Genomic DNA, 26,779 nt, shown 5'->3' on the forward strand with positions numbered 1-26,779 from the left:
TTAATTGAAAGTGAGCCAAGCTACAAACGATCATGAAAAGCCCTTGGGCATGGAAACACTATTACACCAATGACCTAATTAATTTTACACTAACTAAAACCACACTGTTACTGTATTCCGTTAATGCCAAAAGGTTATATTAATTACATTGTTTTCAAATTTAGGACAAATGACATTACATCTTGAATTTAAAGTCAACCATACCCAAAATCCAAATTACCATTCTAATCTCAATTTACCAAAAGTATAGAATTGGAGGATCTTCAACAAGGTTAGTTTGATTTTTTTTAAAACTTATCGATTTTAATTGATTCACTATTGAGTTTGAACTTTTTGTAAGATTGATTTCTCGTTTTTAAATATTGACCAAAAGCTAATGTTGAACAAAATTTCTTTCTTTCCTACTAGTAAGGAAGATGCTTACTACATAAAAATAGCATATATTCTTTTGTGTTCATTTTCAACACGAAAAAAAAAATACCAATCATCGTCTATTTCATTCCATTACAATAAAATAAAAAATTACTCTATTTTCAAGATTGTCAAGCCATGAACCATCCTAAGTTCATTAGTATTTTTTTAGAAAAAAAGGATACAAACTTCCAAATTTTCAAGCAAAAGAAGAATAGGATTTAAATAATGGAAAGAGAGAAGAGGAAATTGATAGTGTATTTGTCAATGTTGGGAATGGTTAAAGATATTGTTTCAAGAATATATGAAGTATACCATTCTAGAAACCAAAACGTAAAAGTAAATATAATATAATACCTCTACAAACCAGTCATAGTCAAAAAGAAATGCTACACAAAAGTAGTATCCATAAAATAAACACAATACCTCTAAACATTTCTAATACTAATTATATACCTTTATTCTACCTTCGAATCTCATGAATATTGAAAGATGAAATGTTGTATATAACTTTCATCTCTATCACATTATTTCATCAACACGTGCCTTCTTTAGAAGAAGAATGGGATCTCGTTTTAGAAGTTAAAAGGAAAGAGATCGCATATACTTTTTGGACTTTTACACATATAACCTAATCATTAAGTCTATTTTCTTTATAATTTTTTAAAGATGTTATATTTTATTATGAATGATATAATGGACCACATTTTCTTACAAAAGAAGAGGTCCCATTGCTAGTAAGTTTGTAGTCTAATTGGTGAACCCGAAGATGCATTTGTCTCCTATGCTCCTCTAAAATATAAAAAAAAAAAAAAAATTAAAAATCACTCGAGAGATAAGGAACATATAAGATAAATACATCCTAAGATGCACCTAATCATTGCCCTATTCAAATGATCTCATCATATTAGAGATCAACTACATACAAATAGTAGAAAACATTGATTAAAATGTAGGGTAAATTGCAAAAACCAATCTCTAATGACTTATAGTATGTTGATAGTTGCAATTATACATTTAAACTTTCAAAATAAAAAAAAAAAAAATAAAGTCTTCCTTCAATTGTATAAATTGTAATAATTATATAAGTTTGAGAATTTAATTTTTGTTATTGGTTCAATTTTTATAATTATTGTAGGTTTGAGTGTCAAATTTTAACATTAAAAAAGTTTATGGGTTTAACCGTTGTTATGGAAAGTTTAAGGGTGTAATTAGAAAATGGTTTTTGGAAGTTTGAAAAAAGATAGGTGGTTGATTAAGAAATATGTGAGTTTAATGTATTTTAATCTTTTTTTTTGCGTAGATGAAACCTGGACTTTATGATGGGATTGGTGGAAACTTTATTGGTTATAGTATTTTTAATGTTAAATATATTCTTACGTATCAATTATTAAAATGTAAAAAGGTCTGCCAAATAATTCAATACAATTTCAATTTTCCACACGCGACGCCTTCATCTAAGAAAAAAATGGGAGTTGATCGATAATGGCGTTGGCGCGAAGACGATGAATATTTTAATACGAAAATATGGCAAAGCAGGTGAACCCATTTCTCACCTCTCTTTTCTTTAATTCCCTTTACGTTCGTTGAAATGGTAAGACCTCGAAATCCCCAAGAATTTTCCATTCTTCTTCTTCTTGGGTTTCTTAACGCTTCCTGTTTCACGCTACAAAAGTACAAAACATCCCTCCCACAAACCTTCCCTCCATAATTGCTTCTTTTTTAAGTTACCATTGGATCTTTCGCTTCGTATCTTGAATCTCCCCCAACTGATTCCTTTCCAGGTATACACGCTGTCTCTTGCTTTCCACTCCTTCCTTAATCCTCTATCTTTTCTCTGCATCTGATTCCCTTATTTTGATTCTCACCCCTTTTTTCTTCCTTGTTTTGGTCGAGTTCTTTGGCTTTCACATCACACGCAAATGGGTTTTACTAAAATTTGTATTTTGATTCGTAAATTTGGGGTTGTCTGTTTTTGTAACGTTTATAATTGCTGCAAAATGGAAGTCTCTGACCGTCTTGTTCTAAGCGATGGAGGAATTTCTGTTTCATGTTGTGTCTCGTTCAGCGGACAGAGTTAAAGGAAAGTATGTCCACCTCCTAAATGGTTCTAAAATTATAGAAGGAGAAGATGTTGTGTCGTAATTTACCAAAGTTAGACAAAGGATTTTCTTGCTACTCAATATTGACCACTATAAAGTTTGTTGAGTGATTCCATTTGCGTCGTCCATGGTAAGGGTCAAAACATCGACCCCTTTGTCGTCTGAAAAAGTCAACGGTCTTTTTATGAGTACACTAGGTGGTACAGTGGAATACATACTTTTCAAATTTGATTTGTAAGGCATCTGGTGTTTTAATCATAAGTGCGTTGAGTACTATATTAATACCATGTAAAAGATCTCTTCTCTGCAACAGGCTTTTAGCTATGGGAAGTCTCATGAATGAAATTAACTTGAAGGACTTCTACATTCCAAACTATATTTTGTCAATTGGATCGGAGGGGGAAAGTGTTAGCCATCTCCCTGTTTGTCCAGTTATTGCTTTCATTAACTCCAAAAGTGGTGGTCAGCTGGGAGGTGAACTCCTTATCCGATACCGTGCTCTTCTCAATAAAAGTCAGGTAATTTTATCAATGTTAATGTAGGATATTATTGCTATTTTGAGTTCTTTATGGTTATGGATATTCAAATTTGAGGCAACTTTCTTCAGGTTTTTGATCTGGGAGAGAGTCGCCCTGACAAGGTGCTACATCAACTTTATCGTAACCTTGGCATGCTCAAGGACAATGGAGACCTCTTGGCTGCTCATATTGAAAAGAATCTTAGATTAATCGTAAGTTACTTGTTAAGTCTTGATTTCTCTTGTATTGTCTATCAGTGAGAATTCATGACTGAGCGTCTGTTACAATTGCAATTGTAAAGACCATAAGCTCTCAATTATCATCAATCTCTACTCCTTGCTCTTAACATGTGATTCTAATTATTAGGTTGCAGGTGGAGATGGTACTGCAAGCTGGCTTCTGGGAGTCGTTTCTGACATGAAACTGCCTCATCCACCTTCAATTGCTACTGTGCCATTGGGAACGGGAAACAATCTTCACTTTTCCTTTGGATGGGTATCTTTTTCTTTATTACACTGTGCTTTTGATGTTTTTTTGTCATCTATATATATGTTTAATAATGATTCCCCCCACATTATCTATATGCTAGGCTATGATCTTCGTATTAACTGGATTAAATAAAAATATTAATTGATCAAAAAATCTCAACTTGAATGTCTTGTTCCGTATTTGGCTTTGGAATACTAATCATTTCACTGGAAAATTTTCTAGTGGTCTTATCGAATGTAAACTCTGACAAAAACAATCATGGTTTATTTTGTGGCAAGAATTTTAGCATCTTCTAATTTTCCAAGCCTGTTAAGAAGTTTTTCTATGTAATCACTTATATGAGTTGTCACTTTACCAGGCACCATCCGAGTTGTGCTTTCTGTGTACATTATTCTTGGTGCCTGGGCTGATCGAAGTCTGAATTTGAAAAGAGTAACTGTTATTAATTCACAGGGAAAGAAAAATCCTGGAACAGACAGTCAATCCGTTGAATCATTCTTGAGCCAAGTAAGGAGTGCAAGAGAAATGAAGATTGATAGGTAATACGTCGACTAACACGAAAATCCAAGCATGTTTATTAAAACTTCCTTTTGTTCTAGCTTGACCAACCAATTATGTAGTGTAAGGGTGTAGGATGGACATGTACTTAAACGTTGTCATTGTACAATTTTATCGATTAAAGCATTATATAATAATATGATTAATTCTCAACTAACATAACCAATGCATGGGCAGACTAAGGAGTTATCTAGTGGAAGGAAGCTTAGATAGTTGTTGCGCTACTCTGGTATTACCAAGCTATACCTTTTTAGATCGACTAGTCATTGTGTAATTAAACAACTTTCTGTCAATTTTTGGGCAGTGCTGCTTAGGCAAACTGTAGATCTGAAACTTTAGTGTTCAGAATTAGGATAGTGCATTTTTTATCATTGGACATATTTAATGTTTTACCAAATTCCATTGAGATGGAAGACTTTGTTATTGTTTTCTTCATAAACTCAATTTTTTTCATTCCAGCTGGCATATTCTCATGAGAATGCGAAGTCCAAAGGAAGGTTCTTCTGATTCTATTGCGGCTCTAGAACTCCCTCACTGTTTGCATGCATTCCATCAGGTATCCCGGCCTGACAAACTAAATATAGTAAACTCGTATTGGTTCTTATTTTAAATGAAAATTCAGGTTTTCATTCTTTCAACAGCTTATATGTTCAGCAAGTTGAATTGAAACTATTCTGAATCAAGCACTAATGCTCATAGTCCATCGGTAGGAAATGAAAATTTTCACGAGAAAAATGAAGGTGTTTCTAAATGTGGATAAAAATAGCAAGAACACTCTGATTGGTTCTGTTGAATTCTGAAATTAAATTCATGGATTGATTGAAAAGAAAAGTTAGAAAAACAGAAAAGAGAATAGCTAACTGTACTTGAACACCTGAAGAATGAACTACAGGTTCTTACGATTGTTTTTTAACATATTTGAACTAAATTAAATTCAACTAGTTGGCTTGAATCAAGATTTAAAAAGAAGTTTAGAATAAGGATTTCAAAACATCAAGTACTTTACTTTTGTAAAAGCAACATTAAGTACTTATTAGTTGTTACTGCAATTGGAGTTTGAGTTTCGGGATGGTATCTTCATTGTTTATTAGACTTAGAAATAGAACAAGCCTGTATTAGGATTTCTCAAATGCTGCAAGAATTTACCCCTTATTTATTCTTTAACACTAGAGATTTTCAATTGCACATTAGGGGTTATGCTTGAGTTTCTCTATACTGGGGTTAGTTTCTTCCGTTAAGGCAATTAAATATTTAAATTCAGCGTTTGAAGATTATATTTAAATTATTTTTACACCCAATTAACTGTTAGAAAAGCTTCGTCTTTTGGTGAAGTGGGTTCCCAAAAAAATAATCAATATCAAAATGGCTATCATCGTGGAATCTATGTGATTTTATTTGGTTTGACGTTGCTTTCTATGCTTTTTGTCTTGTTGTTCCTATTTGCAGGACAATTGGCATGTATTTCGTGGTGGATTTTGGAATTACTTCAGTATTGGTAAGGAAATATGTGCTTTTAATACGTTTTACCTCTTCACTAAATCATAAAAAATATGTGCATTTGCAAACATAGCAAAATGAACCAAAATATTTACACAATACAACAAAATTTCAAATTCTATCAATAATAGACTTCTATCAGCAGGTAGAGATAGTTTACTTTATTTCTGATTGACTGAAATAGACTGATTGATTCAAACTACATGGGTTTAAAATCACATGGCTTTCATTTGATTGAGCTTTGGGTTTAGATAAGCAAGACTCCAACACTATCAATTCTTTTTTTATCATGTATACTTTTCTGATTTCAACGACAGATTCAAATGCAAATTCTGCAGCCATGATCTTTTTACCATGCATCCACATATAATTTTGACTTTTGATACTGAGCGAGCGAAAAAGAGAGTGACTAGCACTTTAGTTTATTTGATTAAGCTCTATCCAAGAATAGCCCTATAGCATAACTCTCCTACATTATCATAACCATGTTAATGTTTAATAATGATATGGGGTCGGAATCCTAGAATTATCCTTTTTTCAACAACAAAATGAAACTTAACCTTGATAGGGAGTACTATTGGACCATGCCTTCAGTGTTGTATGATAGTATAATTATTTTATATTAGACATTGGTAGTACACTCCATGTATAATGATGAAACTCTATGTTAATCTTCTTGCTGCTACAAGTACACCTAAAAATATTCCAATTGAGTTCCCCATAAATTTGACGAATGGTCTATACTACAGGAATGGATGCTCAGGTATCATATGCTTTTCACTCCGAGAGAAAGTTGCATCCTGAAAACTTTAAGAATCAATTGACCAATCAGGTACTGACTTATTTTTCCTTTCAAGCGTGACACGACTTAAATTTTCTGTTAAGATCTGCACAAAAAAAAAAAAAAAAAAAAAAAAATACTGACCAATTTTCTTCCATTAAATCTTTTTCACGTTATTAGTAGGTGGAACTTGGCGGTTGTCAATCTGTTGACAATCCAAGACATTTCCTGCTTTAAGTAGTACTAGAAAATTGTCAGAAAAGGAATGTATTTCATATTTATATTATCTAGTATCTATCCTACATTAAATGATAGGTACCCGCATGTTTTGCTTATTTATAGTTTTTCTTGGTTTTCATGCGCTTCAACTGTTTTAATTGGGCGTCTTTACCAATAGTTTTTGTTGTATTATTAAACAATCGACTTTTTTTTTTTTGGTTGAGACAGAAAGCATATCTGAAGATTGCTTGTAAACAAGGATGGTTTGTTTCTCCTTTATGTCATCCTACTTCCAGGTATGTCTTTGATTTATATGTATATTATTATTTAAGCATTAGTCACCTTCCTAGATTGTTTATAATATAGCGAGTGTTACATCCCACACCACGATAACATTGATAAGATTTAGGTGTACATAAACTAGCCCAAACAACATTTATAATTATTTAAAAAGAAAAATATGATTAGTTTTATTTTTACCTATATTTCTAGAACTTAGGTTATTTTATCTTTTGAATGGCTGATAGAATCCAGTATAGAATTGCAGATTTCTGTTTGCTTTTTGTTCGATAAACATTTCGTGTACAATGACATCAACTTTCAAGTTGGTAGTTTCTTGTCTATGTCAACTTTCTTTTGCCTTCAATTGTGAGTTAGAATGAGATGATGCAATGCAGGAACATAGCAAATCTTGTAACGGTAAAGATTATGAAGAGGGAAGGTATATGGGAGGACCTCGTGATTCCCTCAAGGTGATTCAAAATAATTTTTTTCCAATTGCTTAGGTGTTATTTAATATTCTGGCATATCTGAATCTTTACTTTCTCCATATGGCTGAGATGATCTCATTAAAAAATGGAATAACAGGCTTTGACACGTCCTCTTTTTAATCTCAAATGCAGTATCAGATCTATAATTTGTCTTAATTTGCCAAGTTTTTCTGGTGGACTTGATCCTTGGGGAGATCCAAGCAAAAATAAATTACGTCATGTTAGTTACAATCTTTTTTCCCTCTTAAACCATGAGCTGCTGTTTAGATATGCTGGTTTCAATTAACATATTACACAATTCCTCACCTTACAGAGATATCTAACTCCTCCATATGTGGATGATGGCCTTATTGAGATCGTTGGTTTTAGAAATGCTTGGCATGGACTCGTCCTACTTGCTCCAAATGGACATGGAACTCGTCTTGGTCAGGTAACTTCAAGCAAAAACTAGAATTGGCCAGATTCTAAAACAAAGAGCAAACCAACATTCATCGTAATTCACCTCTCTTCAATATGATGCCAACGAAATTAACGCTAGTGTCGTTCCCATTCCTATTATCGATGATGCAGGCAAAAAGGGTTCAGTTTGAGTTTCATAAAGGTGCAATTAACCATGCTTTTATGAGAATTGATGGGGAGCCATGGAAGCAACCCCTTTCTGTGGAAGATGACAAAGTGTCTATAGAAATTAGTCATTCTGGTAGAGTGAACATGCTCGCCAACCTACCTTGCCGAGCTAAAAGTGTGCATGACCCGTCTTCAACTCACAGTCATAGCAGCAAAGATTATGTTGACGAGGACGATGAATTTACAGAAGAATACGAGGCTGTAAAGAAGTTTGGTGCAGCTTCTACCTTTAAGTATTTTGACGAGGCCGACACAGTTCATTATCAATAGGTTCTGACATCTTGGCTTTTCTTGTTTTCATGTATATGTTTCATTGTCATCTGATGCATCTGACATGATTGATGAAGTAGTTGCCTCAGCTCTAAAAGATTACTCACATCTTAGGAAGTGTAGAGTAGGATTCCCCCCCCCCCCCCCCCCAATACCGATGTATGATATTAATGTTTAGATTGAACACACTCATTTGATCTGCAAATACTTGATTCATTCATGTGAAATATTTACAAGGATGTTATTGGAGTTATCTTAGATTCTTAATTAACAACGAAGCCCTTCATGAAGAGTCTTGTAGGGGTGGGTTCACACATGTTACTGGACGTGGTTTGGCTATACCTTAAACGGTGTTCTGTCAAATGAAAAACATGTCAACGAAATCAAAGAGATCATATAAACCAAAATCAAAGAGATAAAGATTAACAGAGTTGTATCAGATGAAAAACATGTTAACAAAATCAAAGAGATAAAAAGATATAAATGAACTATTGTTCCAAAGAGCAACAGAAAGGATAAAAAAATTATGGTGGAAGATATAAAAATATAAAAAGGAAAAAGGAAAAAAAAAAATAGAATAGAAAATTGTGAGCATAATTTAGTATATTTGTAGAAAAATTAATTTTTTATCCAAATTAACTTAAATTACACCTCGACATTATTAGATAAAACGAGAACTTTTTAAAAGAAACTTCTTGAGTCAAAAAAAAAAATTAAAAATATTTGTTATGCATTAATTGTCTCAAACATAAGAAGTAATTATTGCTAACAATATTACAACACTAAAAGTAATTTTAAATCTGCAAATTTCAGTTAAGATTGAATTTTAAATTTGAAAACAAATTTTGAAAATTAGCTGAGGTGGGAGATACAAAAACATAATATCCTTGTTCGAATTTTCCAATTTCATATCTCTCTTAATAGGTAATTAATTTCTTTCCTATTTCTGATTTCGTAATCTTGTTTTTTTTTTTTTTTCCCTTAAAAAAATATATATTTTTTCAGAATTTCAGTTATAGCAATATATAATTTTAGAAATTTGTTAATTCAAAATTTTCAATGCTTCCATTCTCTCCTTTTTCTCCTCTATTCTCCTAGAGTCAAGACCACTACCAGTCTTAAACCTAAGAATGCAAAATTACAAATGTAAATTTTATAATTGACTTTTTTATAAATATAATTACTTTGAAATAGGAATTGGTTTATATATATATATATATATATATATATATATATATATATATATATATATTTTAAATCTTTTAATTTAGGGATAGGTAGGTAAGATGATTTACCTATTTTATTTTATTTATTGAAATTTTAAGGAAAATCTTATCTTAGGAAAATTTGCATAATAGCTCATTTATTTTAAGAATTTGATTTATAATTTAGCATTTAACTTTAAGTATTTAAATTCTAAAAATTGGATTTTGGAAAATTTAGAAGATAAAAGTCAAATAAAAAAAATAAAGATGGAAATTAAGAAATATGAAATAGGAATTAAAACATTATTAATTATGGAAAATAGAAATAGTTAATAACTTTACCTTTATATGATTAGAAATTTAGAATTTGAATTAGGAACTAGAAATTAGACATTAGAATATCAGATGTGTAATATGGTTTTACTGTTATGAAATATCAAAAAAGAACTTATAAAATAGTATTCTCATTATTACTATTCAAGAACAGAATATTGATAGTAATTCATTTCCTACAAAAACATTCTTAATCAAATGAGTGGGAATGTTTAAGATTGATTTTGAAATTGTTAAAATTAGTTTTACCACTTTCAAAATTGTTACGAAATCAAAGATTAAACAATCAAAAAGTCTATATACATGATTAGTCCAAGAAAAATAATATTATTAGAGATAATAGTTTAGAATACAAAACGCGACTAAGTTAAAGACAAAATCGTAAATAACTTATAAATAAGCACACAATGCTCGATTAAGTTTTTTGTTGCGTTGCACGGTATTCTAACCATAATTCATTCAAAACATATATTTAATCCTTGAGAGTTGCTTTTATATTTAAATTTTAAAAATTAAGAAAAAAATCATTTCATACCCACTCCCAACCATGTCAAAAAAAAAAATGAAAAAGAAAAATACATTAGGAATGTTTTGACAATTAATTCATCCACTCCCAACCATGTCATAAAACTCATCTCCCTCTCTCATTTGTGATTAAACACAAAGGGCAAAAACACAACAAGAAGAGGCACAACATGGATTGTTTGGAGTCTCGAGATTGGTCAACACTCGAATACGATGTCCTTGGTGTGATTCTTAACAAAATGGTATCTCTCTATGACTATCTTCAATTTAGCAGGGTATGTAAGTCTTGGAATTTTATTGCCTTACGCCACAAACATCAACGATCCTTAATTACTTCTAACCATTCTCAACTTCCCGTGCTTATTGTTCCTTCAGAATATGATAGTGAGAAACAACATTGTCTTTACGATCTCACTAACAACGAAATCCGTCCTGTAGACTTCGTATGTTCCTTCAACAAAAGGTGTTGTGGTTCATCTTTCGGTTGGTTGATCTTGCTTGAAGAGACACTAGACATTACTTTGTTTAACCCTTTTAATGGGAATAAGATTCATATTCCTCCCATTACTATAGATGATGAACCTGATTATTGTCCTCTTGCCATACACAAAGCCATACTAACCAAAGATCCATCGTTGTATCCACACGGGTTCACTATTGTTGCCATCTATAGTTCGTATCGTAGATTGTGTCTCATGGAAGCAAAGGATAAAAGGTGGATCTATCACAACCTAAACAGGACTAATGGTTTTGACAATATTAATGTTCTCGACGACGTTTTGTATGTTTTGGATTGGCGGATTGAACTTTGGATTGTGAAAGTTGAGAATAGTTCGATTTATTTGAAGAAGGTCATATTTAGTATCGATTTTGTCGAAGCTGATATTGCGTATCTTGTCGTGTCCTCCAAACGTGAGCTTTTATTAGTTAGTAGGTTTGTCGTTGTTGAACGGGAAGGACAAGATCCAGATGGGATTATGTTGTTCACAAGGACTTCCAAGTTTATAGTCTACAAAGTTACTCGTGAATGTGAAGATGGAACGATGAGTGTTGTAGAGGTGGAGAGTTTAGACGACGATGCTATGTTTATTGATGACAACCAATCCATTTGTGCGTCAACTAGAGATTTTCCCAAATGTTTACCTGATCGCGTATACTTTACAGATAATTGTCACCATTATAGATTTCCTTATTTACATGGACATCAAGATGCAGGAATATACCGCCTAGAGGACAAGAGCTTCGATAGACATTATATAGTCGACAGTGCACACAGAAATTTGCCTCCACCCATATGGATCATCCCAACGATATGTTACAGAGATTTTGAGGATCCGTTGCCTCATGTTTTGAAAAGGAGTTTCTATTGGAATATAATATTTATATTAAGTTGGTGCTTAGGTATAGTGTTACTACAGGGCGGGTGGTTCTAATTTTGAGATAACAACTCTGTATTATTATAATTTTATTGAATTAATGATTAGATCTTTTATATTTATTTTTCCTCGATCTCATGAGTATGAATATATATACATATAATCTTGTAATAAAAAATTTTGTGAAAAAACAATTTGCATAATGATTTGTTTAATTAATTTTGTTTATAAGAAAACAAAAACTTATTTTTGAAGTTTTAGAACATGTCAAATATTACCATCATTCTTTTCTTTAAAAGTGATTTTGTCAAGAGAGAAAGTGATGTTCTCAAAATCACTTTCAAACACATTCTAAGACCTATATATATATATATATATAAATAAATAAATAAATAAAGTGATGATTTTAGAAACCTAAAAGAACATGTTTTGATTATATTAAATAACTTCAATATTTTACGTAAAGGGATACTTTTTAAAAATTTAAAAAAATCTAAAACTCAAATTTGTCTCTTCAATTAAGTTTGATTTGAATTTTGTTTGAATTAACAAATCAAAATAAAGGAGAATTAAGGAAAAGAGAATTTATATAGAAAAAAGAAAACTAAAATCTTCCCTTTCTCTCTCATTTTTTTTCGACGATAACTCATCGTCTTCGCCTCTTCCTCAAATTCCCTCTCTCCCAAAACCCTAGCTTCTCATGATTTCCACATTATAGATCTCCCACTCCCTCCTTGGGTTATCCAATTACCCTAATCATGGCGGCCGGGTTCTCTGCCCTGGCCCTGGTTTCCCGTGCTGCTCAGGATTCTTTCCTCTCCCTCAAAGAAGTATGTCTTCGAGACCCAGCAGAGGATGACACCACAGGTTGGTTGCCTCCTTCCTTTCCCCCTTTACTTCGAATTTTTTAAATTAATCCCTTCCTTCTCAATTCTCTATGCTCCTGAGTCAATGGAAGATTGGGAATCTCCTTTAGCTGTTTGTGGTGTAGACGTGTAATAATGAGGTCGTTGTCCTTGGGAATTAGATGTACCACATTTAGGAAGTTTCTTCTTTTCTTAAAATTGACTTTGAAATGCTCGTGATCATGTTGATTAAGCCCGAGCGAAGGAACACAGGGTTAAGTTATTTTCTCTGTTATGGTTTAACTTCCTTCCCTATGAAAACTGTACGAATCTTTTATTAATTACTATGTAAAAAAAAAAAAAAAAAAAAAAAGCCAAACATACCAAACCAAACAGAACAGAACAGCTTTGATAACCATCCTTTCTTGTTTCTTCTTTGTCTTCAATATGAAAATTAGTTCTTAAAATTAAAAATCCAAGTTCAGCTTCTCGTTAACCTTGAGGGAGATGAGATTAATATTTTGAATCTGCTTTCTTTTAGTTTATTGAATATTTGATATATTTAAGATTTAATTTCAAATTGGGTCTATAATTTCAAACTTAACTCTATTTGTGAGGTTTTATCAAACCAATCAGATAGTTCTACATTTTGCGATAAACAAACAATGGCCCCGATTGCAATTTTTCCTTCTTTTTCTTTTCTCTTTTTTTTTTTTTTTTTCCTTTTTGGAGCTTGGATTAGTATAGTTAATATAAATGATTTGTTTTTTCTTTAAATTCATTTTTTTTAAAAAAAAAACACATATTTGTTAGCACAATTAAGTGAGAAATGTGCAACGATTCCAACAACCAACATGTATATATATATATATTCAAAGAACACACACTGAACACCTTTTTTCAATAACACTATGAACATAAGTAAAAGAACACACACAATGAATGACAGTCATAAATAAATACAGACTGGAGCATAAAAAAAACCCACACACAACTAACAAATAGAAACATAAAAATAGACCAAAAGAAGGAGCATTAGTGTCTACTCTCCTCCCGGTGCTTTGTTAGATCGGTTTTGGACTCGAACATGTCGGACAAGTATGAGTCTTTCCCCTGTGGCGGTCGTTCTGATGGTCAACCAGCCGCTTCTTGCTCTCGTAAACCTTGTCACACAAGGTGCAAGGAAACTGTGGTGTGCTTGACGTAGCTTGTGTGCTTGACGTAGCTTGTGTGCTTGACGTAGCTTGTTTGCTTGACATGGCTTGTTTGCTTGACATATTTGATGTGCGAACAAAATGAAAGAGCAAGTGTGGTTGAAGAAAGTTAAGTGAAAGAAAAGTTAATGGAATGGAGGGATTTTATAGAATTGTAAAAGGAAAGAACAATTTGAAAGCTACCTAGTCTATTAACACTTGAGGAAAAAGTGTTGAAGGGAAAATAAGGAAAAAGTGAAAGTGTTGTTGAGAGACAGAGAGAGAGGGAGAGGAAAAAGAAAAAAAAAAAAAAGAATATTCTAGGGAAAAATAGTTTATGTCCCCCATTTATGTGAGCATGAAATTCTTTTTTAATGTTGTTTACTATATAATGTCATTTTTTTTATTCTTTACCCAATGTAATTTTGCATATAAGTTTCTAAAATCCTAATCTAGAGAATTGTTTTTAGAATTTGGATTATAGTATTTTTCAATTAACTTTTAGAAACAAAATTACTCTATGTATTGAAAAACATAAAACATAATCTTCCTAAAGTGGTTAGTCAAGCCATCAAACTCTTTTTTCTCTCTTGAAAATTAAGAAAACAATACTAATACTATTAATAGTATGAGTTTTATGGAGTTCAACTAGGAGAGACAAAGTTTGAAGTTGTAGTTATCTATATCATTTACTTTTAACATGTTCATAGGTGATGCTAATTTTGGCATGGTCCTTATCTCTTAAAAGTGTTAATTAGTTTTCAATTTCTTGTTTGTCATTTTTGAGATATTTAAGATTTTTCTATAATTGGAGAGGACTTTATATGATTGTAATTTTTTTTTTATTGAAGATTTAATGTTTTAGTACAAGAGTTTTTAAAATATACACTTCTCAAGTCTTAAGTTTTGAAGAAGAGATGCATTTGGTGGTTGAGTGTTCATAACTTACATTATTAGTTATCGAGTACTTTAAGAGTAGTTTAAGCTCTTATCAATTGAAGTAGTTTGGTCGTTTGTTTTTTTTCAAGAAATCATGTTTCAAGATCGTATCTCATTAATTCAACTGGGCTGTCAAATTCATGATGCTTTCTTCAAGTTACTTAATTTTTCATTTCCTTAAAGCTAATTAATCGCTCGGGTTGGGTTTCAAGTGTCCTAAAGTATGGGTTTAAGGAGAAGTTAACTTGATTAAGATAAAAATATTGCAAAGAGATAGGTTTGGAGCTTGTTGGAAAACGGGGCCTAGCTAATATACAAAATCAACAAGCAAATCAAGATGAATCTCTCAAGGGCAGCAACCTCCAAGAATCAAGGTAGCACAGGCCGCCCATGATTTTAGCCATAAATCAGCAGTCAAATAACATCAATTCAAAATTTGCAACTCGTTCCTTTTTCTTCCATCCATTCCGAGGACTACTGCACCGTTGCTTCTCCTTCCATGTATACATTAATTTTTGGCTTTTAATGTTCTTTCCTTCTGTATTAATTTCCATTCCTGAAGGCCACGGTCGTGCCTTTTTTAATTCAATGTTGCAGCACTTGTGTAGTCATGAAATTGAGTAACGAAATCAAATGATTTTCTCCTCATATCTTGGTTCTAATTCTGTTAGAGCCTTCGTCTAAACGCTCTTGCAAGGAGCTTTCATTTGTGTTCTTGTGCTTTAATAATCTTCTCCGTTAATTCTTGCTTTTGTTTATAATTTGATTTTTTATGACCACGTTGTGATGCTTCAAATACTGATCAGGGATGGGCCATTGAGGTGGGTGGCCAACTTAAAGTTTGTTCGGTAATTGTGGAGAATCTCAACAAAAAAACGGACAGATTCTTGTAGAGGTATGGTTTATGGAAATTTTTCTTTTATTTATCTTCCTAAACGGACAGATTCCAAACATGCCTTCTGTGATGTTTCTTGTTATGAAACGTTGGAGTTCATTGGACTGGGGGTTAGCACTGTGTTGATGTTTCTGGTTGCATTAGTTGAAACTTCCATGTACCCATTGTGACGATGCATTTGTTTGGTACATAGTTTTGTTGGTAGTTTAGTTTTTTTTTTTTTTTTTTTTCCTTCTTTCCTCTTTTTCCCTTTTTTTGCTGATGTTGCTGGTGTTGTCGTTGTTGTTGAGTGCTTCTAAATTTTGTATTAGAAATTATAAAATTTTACTTTTAAATCGAAAACTCTGCTTCACTTGATATTCATTCCTCTACTTTTATATATTGAATTTGTGATGTTGTTAGTTATTTGTGTTTGATAGTTTTGTTTATGTGCTTTATAAATGTAAGGAGTTGTTAGTGTTCAGAACCTCCTGCTGTTGAGTTTCTTCTATTAGTCGATAATTTTCATTATCTCATTCAAAACACTTGGAACTTCTTTTCGTTGTACTTTTCAGCTACGATTCAAGTTATTTTCGGCAAGTTCTGTGTTAAGACTTTATTGGATCAATCAATTAAGACGTTGCATATTAGTTTACAAACCTTGGAAAATTTCTTCTTAGTTTATTGGCTGTTTAATAAGAATGACTTTGTTATTGTTTTCTTCATAAACTCAATTTTTTTTTCATTCCAGCTGGCATATTCTCATGAGAATGCTAAGTCAAAGGAAGGTTCTTCTGATTCTATTGCGGCTCTCGAACCCCCTCACTGTCTGCGTGCGTTCCATCAGGTATCCCAGCCTGACAAACAACGTATAGTAAAGAGAATAGCTAACTGTACTTGAACGCCTCAAGAATGAACTACAGGTTCTTACGATTGTTGTTCAACATATTTGAACTAAAATAAATTGAACTAGTTGGGTTGCATCAAGATTTAAAAAGAAGTTGAGAATAAGGATTTCAGAACGTTAAGTACTTACTAGTTGTTACTGCAGTTGGAGTTTGCCTAAGAAATAGAACAAGCCTATATTAGGATTTCTCAATTGCTGCAAGAGTTTACCGCTTATTATTCTTTTGTTATTCTTTAACACTAGAGACTTGTAACGGTAAAGATTATGAAGAGGGAAGGTATATGCGAGGACGTCGTGATTCCCTCAAGGTGATTCAAAATAATTTTTTTCCAATTGCTTGGTGTTATTTAATATTCTGGCATATCTGAATCTTTACTTTCTCCGTATGGCTGAGATGATCTCATTAAAAAAAAGAAAAAAATGGAATAACAGGTTTTGACAATTCCTCTATTTAATCTCAAATTGCAGTATCAGATCTATAATTTGTCTTAATTTGCCAAGTTTTTCTGGTGGACTTGATCCTTGTGATGGAGATCCAAGTAAAAAAATAAATTACGTCATGTTAGTTACAATCTTATTTTCCCTCTTAAACCATGAGCTGCTGTTTAGATATGATGTTGGTTTTAATTAACATATTACAGAGAGATCTAACTCCTCCATATGTGGATGATGGGCTTATTGAGATCGTTGGTTTTAGAAATGCTTGGCATGGACTCGTCCTACTTGCTCCAAATGGACATGGAACTCGTCTTGGTCAGGTAACTTCAAGCAACAACTAGAATTGGCTCAGATTCTAAAACAAAGAACAAACCAACATTCATCGTAATTCACCACTTTTTAATGCAATCCGAACGAAATTAACATTAGTGTTGTTCCCATTCCTATTATAGGGACGCAGGCAAAAAGGGTTCAGTTGGAGTTTCATAAAGGTGCAATTAACCATGCTTTTATGAGAATTGATGGGGAGCCATGGAAGCAACCCCTTTCTGTGGAAGATGACAAAGTGTCTATAGAAATTAGTCATTCTGGTACAGTCAACATGCTCGCCAACCTACCTTGCCGAGCTAAAAGTGTGCCTGACCCGTCTTCAACTCACAGTCATAGCAGCAAAGATTATGTTAACGAGGACGATGAATTTAAATCTCGAGATTTATGGCTAATAATCCACTCGAAAAAATGCTTCAATTTGATGTATTAGAACAATTAATTGCAGTCTCATTAATAAAGTTGACAGATTGATTACATTGTAATTATCAATTTTAGTATTTATAGAAATTGGAGTCCCCCCCCATATGAAATAAGATCATTTACCTATTTTATTTTATTGATTAAAGTTTTAAGGAAAATTTTATATTAGGAAAAATTTTATAATATATCATTTATTTTAGGAATTTGATTTATAATTTAGCATTTAATTTAAATTGGATTTTGCAAAATTTAGAAGATAAAAATCAAAATATGAAAGCTACTAGATTAGATTAGAGAATATATAAATATTACATTAACTCTAGGATCAAAATCGTAATAAACTTGTAAATAAGTACACGTGTTTAGTTAGGTTGTTTGTAGCTTTGTATAACAAATTTAAGACATTCTAACATAACAATAATTCATTCGAAACACATTTAATTCCTTCACGTATTTCTTATATTTAAATTTTAAAGATTAAAACAAAAATCATTTCATAAACCCTTCCAACACATCAAGAATGTTTTGGCAATTAATTGCTATATTTAAAAAAAAAAAAGAAGAAAAGAAAATATTTCTTTCATGTTTTGAAAATAAAATTGGAATTTAGTTTCTCAATATTATCATTAATATACGTTTGATTTTTATATTTTGTTTCTATATCTATTTAATTTTAGAATCTAAATCTTTATCAATGGCAATTATTTTCTCCCCATTTTGATTATTATTTCCATATCTATTTAACTTTAAGATCTAAAAGAATTTATAATTATGGATTTAAATTAGAGGTGCTTTTTTAAAGTTCTAAAAATCTAAAACTCAATTTTTTTCTCTTATTATTATTATTATTATTATTATTATTATTATTATTATTTTTTGAAAGTTTGGTTTTAATTTTGTTTCAATTAACAAACCCATATAATTTTAAATATATATTAAATTATCCTACTTTTAGATATAATATTGTGAATGTTAAATTCTTTTTATTATGTATAATAACTAAAATATAAGTAATTTGAAGCTCCTTTGTTTAATTTAGATTTTATCATTTGAAAACCATGTTTAGAAGAAAAAGAAAAAAAAAGAAATATATACGGTAAAAGAAAGGAATTATAATATCGTCCATAAATAAATATGGAGAAATGAAAATAAATGAAATTGGTGAAAAAGTGTTTCTTCTTTAATCTATATTTTTATTTTTAAGGAATTGATTATTCAAATTAGGAATTTAATGACATCTTAATTATGGTTAGAAACAATTTTGGAAACATTCACAAATAATATATATATTTTTTTCCATTCTTTTCTTTAAATTTACGTATTGTATTAAAAATATAAAATTTATGTATCATTTGTGACAAAACAATTAATAGAAAATACCAATATACTGCCAAATGTGAAGATAAGAAAGATATAGGACAATTAATAAAGGTTATAATTTTATGGGATATTCATAAAACTCATCTCCCTCTCTCATTTGTGATTAGACACAAAGGGCAAAAACACAACAAGAAGAGGCACAACATGGATTGTTTGGAGTCTCGAGATTGGTCAACACTCGAATACGATGTCCTTGGTGTGATTCTTAACAAAATGGTATCTCTCTATGACTATCTTCAATTTAGCCGGGTATGTAAGTCTTGGAATTTTATTGCCTTACGCCACAAACATCAACGATCCTTAATTACTTCTAACCATTCTCAACTTCCCATGCTTATTGTTCCTTCAGAATATGATAGTGAGAAACAACATTGTCTTTACGATCTCACTAACAATGAAATCCGTCCTGTAGACTTCGTACGTTCCTTCAACAAAAGGTGTTGTGGTTCATCTTTCGGTTGGTTGATCTTGCTTGAAGAGACACTAGACATTACTTTGTTTAACCCTTTTAATGGGAATGTCATTCATATTCCTCCCATTACTATAGATGATGAACCTGATTATTGTCCTCTTGCCATACACAAAGCCATACTAACCAAAGATCCGTCGTTGTATCCACACGGGTTCACCATTGTTGCCATCTATAGTTCGTATCGTAGATTGTGTCTCATGGAAGCAAAGGATAAAAGGTGGATCTATCACAACCTAAACAGGACTAATGGTTTTGACGATATTAATGTTCTCGACGACGTTTTGTATGTTTTGGATTGGCGGATTGGACTTTGGATTGTGAAAGTTGAGAATAGTTCGATTTATTTGAAGAAGGTCATATTTAGTATCGATTTTGTCGAAGCTGATATTGCGTATCTTGTCGTGTCCTCCAAACGTGAGCTTTTATTAGTTAGTAGGTTTGTCGTTGATGAACGGGAAGGACAAGATCCAGATGGGATTATGTTGTTCACAAGGACTTCCAAGTTTATAGTCTACAAAGTTACTCGTGAATGTGAAGATGGAACGATGTGTGTTGTAGAGGTGGAGAGTTTAGACGGCGATGCTATGTTTATTGGTGACAACCAATCCATTTGTGCGTCAACTAGAGATTTTCCCAAATGTTTACCTGATCGCGTATACTTTACAGATAATTGTCACCATTATAGATTTCCTTATTTACATGGACATCAAGATGCAGGAATATACCGCCTAGAGGACAAGAGCTTCGATAGACATTATATAGTCGACAGTGCACACAGAAATTTGCCTCCACCCATATGGATCATCCCAACGATATGTTACAGAGATTTTGAGGATCCGTTGCCCCATGTTTTGAAAAGGAGTTTCTATTGGAATATAATATTTATATTAAGTTGGTGCTTAGGTATAGTGTTACTACAGGGCGGGTGGTTCTAATTTTGAGATAACAACTCTGTATTATTATAATTTTATTGAATTAATGATTAGATCTTTTATATTTATTTTTCCTCGATCTCATGAGTATGAATATATATACATATAATCTTGTAATAAAAAATTTTGTGAAAAAACAATTTGCATAATGATTTGTTTAATTAATTTTGTTTATAAGAAAACAAAAACTTATTTTTGAAGTTTTAGAACATGTCAAATATTACCATCATTCTTTTCTTTAAAAGTGATTTTGTCAAGAGAGAAAGTGATGTTCTCAAAATCACTTTCAAACACATTCTAAGACCTATATATATATATATATATAAATAAATAAATAAATAAAGTGATGATTTTAGAAACCTAAAAGAACATGTTTTGATTATATTAAATAACTTCAATATTTTACGTAAAGGGATACTTTTTAAAAATTTAAAAAAATCTAAAACTCAAATTTGTCTCTTCAATTAAGTTTGATTTGAATTTTGTTTGAATTAACAAATCAAAATAAAGGAGAATTAAGGAAAAGAGAATTTATATAGAAAAAAGAAAACTAAAATCTTCCCTTTCTCTCTCATTTTTTTTCGACGATAACTCATCGTCTTCGCCTCTTCCTCAAATTCCCTCTCTCCCAAAACCCTAGCTTCTCATGATTTCCACATTATAGATCTCCCACTCCCTCCTTGGGTTATCCAATTACCCTAATCATGGCGGCCGGGTTCTCTGCCCTGGCCCTGGTTTCCCGTGCTGCTCAGGATTCTTTCCTCTCCCTCAAAGAAGTATGTCTTCGAGACCCAGCAGAGGATGACACCACAGGTTGGTTGCCTCCTTCCTTTCCCCCTTTACTTCGAATTTTTTAAATTAATCTCTTCCTTCTCAATTCTCTATGCTCCTGAGTTAATGGAAGATTGGGAATCTCCTTGGGACTTAGATATACCACATTTAGGAAGTTCCTTCTTTTCTTAAAATTGACTTTGAAATGCTCATGATCACGTTGATTAAGCCCGAGCGAAGGAACACAGGATTAACTTATTTTCTCTGTTATGGTTTAACTTCCTTCCCTATGAAAACTGTATGAATCTTTTATTAATTACCATGTAAAAAAAAAAAAGCCAAACAAACAAAACCAAACCAAAAAGGACAGAACAGAACAGCTTTGATAACCATCATTTCTTGTTTCTTTTTTGTTTTCAATATGAAAATTAGTTCTTAAAATTAAAAGTCCAAGTTCAGCTTCTGGTTAACCTTGAGGGAGATGAGCTTAATATTTTGAATCTGCTTTCTTTTAGTTTATTGAATATTTGATATATTTAAGATTTAATTTCAAATTGGGTCTATAATTTCAAACTTAACTCTATTTGTGAGGTTTTATCAAACCAATCAGATATTTCTACATTTTGCGATAAACAAACAATGGCCCCGATTGCAATTTTTCCTTTCTTTTCTTTTTGGAGCTTGGATTAGTATAGTTAATATAAATGATTTGTTTTTTCTTCAAATCCATCTTTTTTTAAAAGAAATACATATTTTTTAGCACAATTAAATGAGAAATGTACAACAATTCCAACAACCAATATGTATATATATATATATTCATCGATTTACATAAAGTTGAAGGAACACACTGAATACCTTTTTTTCAATAACACTATGAACATAAGTAAAAGAACACACAATGAATGACAGTCTAAAAATAAATACAGACTCAAACATAAAAAAACACACACAACTAACAAATAGAAACATAAAAATAGACCAAAAGAAGGAGCATTAGTGTCTACTCTCCTCCCGTGCTTTGTTAGATCGGATTTGGACTCATACTTGACCGGACATGTTTTCCATGTGTCGGTCGTTTTGATGTTCTACTAGGTGCTTCTTGTTATCTTACACCTTGTCACACAAGGTGCAAGGAAATTGGGTTGTGCTTGATGTAGCTTGTTTGCTTGACATAGTTGATGTGTGAACAAAATGAAAGAATAAGTGTGGCGAAGAAAGTGAAGTGAAAGAAAAGTTAATGGAATGGAGGGACTATAGAATTGCAAAAGGAAAGAACAATTTGAAAGCTACCTAGTCTATTAACACTTGAGGAAAAAGTGTGAAAAAGTGTTGAAGGGAAAATAAGGATAAAGTGAAGTGTTGTAGAGAGAGAGGAAAAAAAATAATATTCTAGGGAAAAATAGTTTATGTCCCCCATTTATTTGAGCATGAAATTCTTTTTTTAATGTTGCTTACTACATAATGTCATTTTTCTATTCTTTACCCAATGTAATTTTGAGTTCTAAAGTCCTAATCTAGAGAATTGTTTTTAGAATTTATATTGTTTGAATTATAGTATTTTTCAAACAACTTTTAGAAACAAAATTACTCTATGTATTGAAAAACATAAAACATAGTTAATATAAATGATTTGTTTTTCTTTCAAATTCATTTTAAAGTTAGCACAATTAAATATTTTTAAAAAAATTACATCCATATCAAATCCTCTCCAATTATAGAAAAATCTTAAATATCTAAAGAGGACAAACAAGAAAATGAAAACTAATTAATACTTTTAGATAAAACACCATGTAAAATTAGTATCACATATAAACATATAACGCAAACTTTGTCTCTCCTAATTGAATTCCATAAAAACTCATACTATGAGTATTAGCATTGTTTTCTTTATTTTCAAGAGAAAAAAAAGAGTTGAATGGCTTGACTAAAATATTATGTTTTATGTTTTTCAACACGTCAAAGAATTTTGTTTCTAAAAGTTATTTGAAAAATGATATAATTCAAACAATTTAAAGTCTAAAAACAATTTGCTAGATTAAAATTTTAAAATTTATATGCAAAATTAGTAAGGAATAAAAGGGATAACATTACGTTGTAAACAAACATTAAAAAAAAAAATTCATGCTTACATAGATGAGGGACATAAACTATTTTTCCCTTCACCCTTTTCCCTTATTTACCCTTATTTACCCTTATTTAACCCTTCAACAATTTCACAGTTTTTCCTCAAATCTAAATAGACTAGGTAGCTTTCAAGTTGTAATTTTTCACAATTCCATAAAAACCCTCAATTTCATAAACTTTTCTCTCACCTCACTTTCTTCTCCAGTCTTGTCCTTTCACTTTGTTCACACATAACTATGTCAAGCTAACAAACTACGTCAAGCACATCTCAATTTCCTTGCACCTTGTGTGAAAAGGTGTACGAGAACAACAAGCATCTAGTTGACCATCAGAACGACCGCCACAAGGGAAAGACTCATACTTGTCCGACATGTTCGGTCTAAGTATGAGTCCAAATCCGATCTAACAAAGCACCGGAAGGAGAGTAGACACTAATGCTCGTTCTTTTGGTCTATTTTTATGTTTATATTTGTTAGTTATGTATATTTTTTATGTTTGAGTCTGTATTTATGTTTAGATTGTTATTCAGTGTGTTCTTTTACTTATGTTCACAGTGTTATTGAAAAAAGGTATTCACTGTGTTCTTTCAACTTTATGTAAATCAATGAATATATCTATATACATGTTGGTCGTTGGAATTTTGGTACATTTCTCATTTCTCAAAGGTATTCACTGTGTACATTTCTCAAAGAACACACACTGAATAACAATTTAAACATAAATACAGACTCAAACATAAAAAAAACACATAACTAACAAATATAAACATAAAAATAGACCAAAAGAACGAGCATTAGTGTCTACTCTCCTTCCGGTGCTTTGTTAGATCGGATTTGGACTCATACTTAGACCGAACATGTCGGACAAGTATGAGTCTTTCCCCTGTGGCGGTCGTTCTGATGGTCAACTAGGTGCTTGTTGTTCTCGTACACCTTTTCACACAAAGTGCAAGGAAATTAAGGTGTGCTTGACGTAGTTTGTTAGCTTGACATAGTTGATGTGTGAACAAAATGAAAGAACAAGTGGTGAAGAAAGTGAAGTGAAAGACAAGTTAATGGAATGGAGGGACTTTATAATTGTAAAAGGAAAGAACAATTTGAAAGTTATCTAGTCTATTAGCACTTAGGAAAAAGTGTTGGAGGGAGAGAGGAAAAAAAGAATATTTTAGGGAAAAATAGTTTATGTCCCCATTTATGTGAGCATGAATTTTTTTTAATGTTGTTTACAACATAATGTCATTTTATTTTTTACACAATGTAATTTTGTATATAAATTTTAAAATTCTAATATAGAGAATTGTTTTTAGAATTTATATGGTTGAATTATAATATTTTTCAAATAACTTTTAGAAACAAAATTTCTCATGAAAAGCATAAAACATAATCTTCCTAAAGGGTTAGTCTCCATTAAACTCTTTTTTTTTCTCTTGAAAATAAATAGAACAATATTATACTATGAGTTTTTTGGAGTTCCAACTATGGGAGACAATGTTTGAAGTTATATATATCATTTACTTTTAACATTATGATACTAATTTTGACATGGTCTTAGTGTTAATTAGTTTTCAATTTCTTTGTTTGTGTTTTTTTAGATATTTAAAATTTTTCTATAATTGGAGAGGATTTGATATGATTGTAATTTTTTTTAAAGAATATTTAATGTTTTAGTACAAGAGTTTTTTAAAATATAAATTTCTTATGTCTTAAGTTTTGAAGAAGAGATGCATTTGGTGGTTGAGTGGTTAGAACTTACATTGTTAGTTATTGAGTTCTTTAAGAGTAGTTTAAGCTTTTATCAATTGAAGTAGTTTGGTTGATTGTTTTTTTCAAGAAGTCATGTTTCAGGATTGTATCTCATTACTTCAATTGGGCTGTCAAATTCACGATGTTTTTTAATAGTTACTTAATTTTTCATTTCCTTAAAACTAATTAATCGCTCAGGTTGGGTTTCAAGTGTCCTAGAGTATGGGTTTAATGAGAAGTTAACTTTGATTAAGATAAAAAATATGGCAAAGAGATACGCTTGGAGCTTGTTGGAAAACTGGGCCTAACTAATATACAAAATCAACAAGCAAATCAAGATGAATCTCTCAAGGGCAGCAATCTCCAAGAATCAGCCATAAATCTGCAGTCCAATAACATCAATTCAAAATTTGCAACTCGTTCCCTTTTCTTCCCCTAATTCCGAGGACTACTGCACTGTTGCTTCTCCTTCCATGTATACATTAATTTTTGGTTTTTAATGTTCTTTCCTTTTGTATTAGTTTCCATTCTTGAAGGTCACAATCGTGCCTTTTCAAATTCAAATGTTGCAGCACTTGTGTAGTCATGAAATTGAGCAACGAAATCAAGTTATTTTCTTCTCCAGTTCTCCTATCTTGGTTCTAATTCTGTTGGAGCTTTCATTTGCACGTCTAAATGCTCTTGCAAGGAGCTTTCATTTGTGTTCTTGTGCTTTAATAATCTTCTCTCTTAATTCTTACTTTTGCTTATAATTTGATTTTTTATGACCTTGTGATGCTTCAAATACTGATCGGGGATGGGCCATTGAGGGGGGTGGCCAACTTAAAGTTTGTTCGATAATTCTGGAGAATCTCAACAAAAAACGGATGGATTCTTGTAGAGGTATGGTTTATGAAAATTCTTCTTTTATTTATCTTCCTAAACTTAATTGTTTGCGTGCATGCCTTTCTATGATGTTTCTTGTTGAGGTATGGTTTATGAAATGTTGGAATTTATTGGAGTGGGGGTATGCACTGTGTTGATGTTTCTGGTAGCATTAGTTGAAACTTCCATAGTCACATATGTTTGGTACATAGTTTTGTTGGTAGTTTAGTCTTTTTTTTTTTTTTTTTTTTTTTTGTTGTTGTTGAGTGCCTCTAAAATTTTATGTTAGAAATTATAAAATTGACTTTTAAATCGAAAACTCTGTTTCATTTGGTATTCATTCTTCTACTTTTATATATTGAATGTGTTGCTTGGGGGGTTTTTAGAATTAAATTTATGTTTGGAAATTAACGTTAGTTGTTCCCATTCCTATTATCCATGCAGGCAAAAAGGGTTCAGTTCGAGTTTCACAAAGGTGTAATTAACCATGCTTATATGAGAATTGATGGGGAGCCATGGAAGCAACCCCTTTCTGTGGAAGATGACAAAGTGTCTATAGAAATTAGTCATTTTGGTAGACCAACCTACCTTGCCGAGCTAAAAGTGTGCATGACCTGTCTTCAACTCACAGTCATAGCAGCAAAGATTATGTTAACGAGGACGATGAATTTACAGAAGAATACGAGGCAGTACAGAAGTTTGGTGCAACTTCTACCTTTAAGTATTTTGATGTGGCTGACACAGTTCATTATCAATAGGTTCTGACATCTTGGCTTTTCTTGTTTTCATGTATATGTTTCATTGTCACCCGATGCATCTGACATGATTGATGAAGTAGTTGCCTCAGCACTAAAAATTTACTCA

At 31.6% G+C, this 26,779-nt stretch overlaps 2 protein-coding genes and 1 long non-coding RNA gene across 12 annotated transcripts; all 3 read left to right on the forward strand.

The window, feature by feature from the left end:
• Positions 1–1,801: 1,801 nt before the first annotated feature.
• Positions 1,802–17,689, forward strand: LOC103493372 (diacylglycerol kinase 1-like). 7 transcript variants are annotated; one of them, XM_017045717.2, is made up of 13 exons: positions 1,802–1,950; positions 2,827–3,031; positions 3,121–3,243; positions 3,398–3,526; positions 3,974–4,059; positions 4,538–4,634; positions 5,525–5,573; positions 6,325–6,407; positions 6,804–6,871; positions 7,253–7,327; positions 7,478–7,565; positions 7,659–7,775; positions 7,916–8,495. In XM_017045717.2, the coding sequence occupies exons 2-13, from the start codon at positions 2,837–2,839 to the stop codon at positions 8,240–8,242; spliced, it is 1,437 nt and encodes a 478-aa protein (XP_016901206.1). In that variant the 5' UTR covers positions 1,802–1,950; positions 2,827–2,836; the 3' UTR covers positions 8,243–8,495. The 7 variants fall into 7 exon arrangements, with proteins under 7 accessions (XP_016901206.1, XP_008452310.1, XP_008452309.1 ...); XM_008454088.3 differs by having other exon boundaries at positions 1,831–2,195; positions 2,809–3,031; XM_008454087.3 differs by having other exon boundaries at positions 1,832–2,195.
• On the forward strand, positions 12,261–17,044 carry LOC127150041 (uncharacterized). Of its 4 annotated transcripts, none has more exons than XR_007821970.1 (4): positions 12,261–12,548; positions 15,465–15,553; positions 16,284–16,747; positions 16,908–17,044. It is a non-coding gene; the product is annotated as an uncharacterized LOC127150041 (long non-coding RNA). The 4 variants fall into 4 exon arrangements; XR_007821971.1 differs by lacking the exon at positions 16,908–17,044 and having other exon boundaries at positions 12,263–12,548; positions 16,284–16,455; positions 16,683–16,772; XR_007821972.1 differs by lacking the exon at positions 16,908–17,044 and having other exon boundaries at positions 12,265–12,548; positions 16,284–16,379; positions 16,683–16,772.
• Positions 17,690–19,151: 1,462 nt separating the features above from the next.
• LOC127149762 (F-box protein At2g17036-like) lies at positions 19,152–20,414 on the forward strand. The gene has a single exon (XM_051085633.1). The coding sequence runs from the start codon at positions 19,152–19,154 to the stop codon at positions 20,412–20,414; it is 1,263 nt and encodes a 420-aa protein (XP_050941590.1).
• Positions 20,415–26,779: the final 6,365 nt, after the last annotated feature.

This window comes from Cucumis melo, chromosome 6 (genome assembly GCF_025177605.1).
Source record: "Cucumis melo cultivar AY chromosome 6, USDA_Cmelo_AY_1.0, whole genome shotgun sequence".
In the NCBI taxonomy this organism is placed as follows: domain Eukaryota; kingdom Viridiplantae; phylum Streptophyta; class Magnoliopsida; order Cucurbitales; family Cucurbitaceae; genus Cucumis; species Cucumis melo.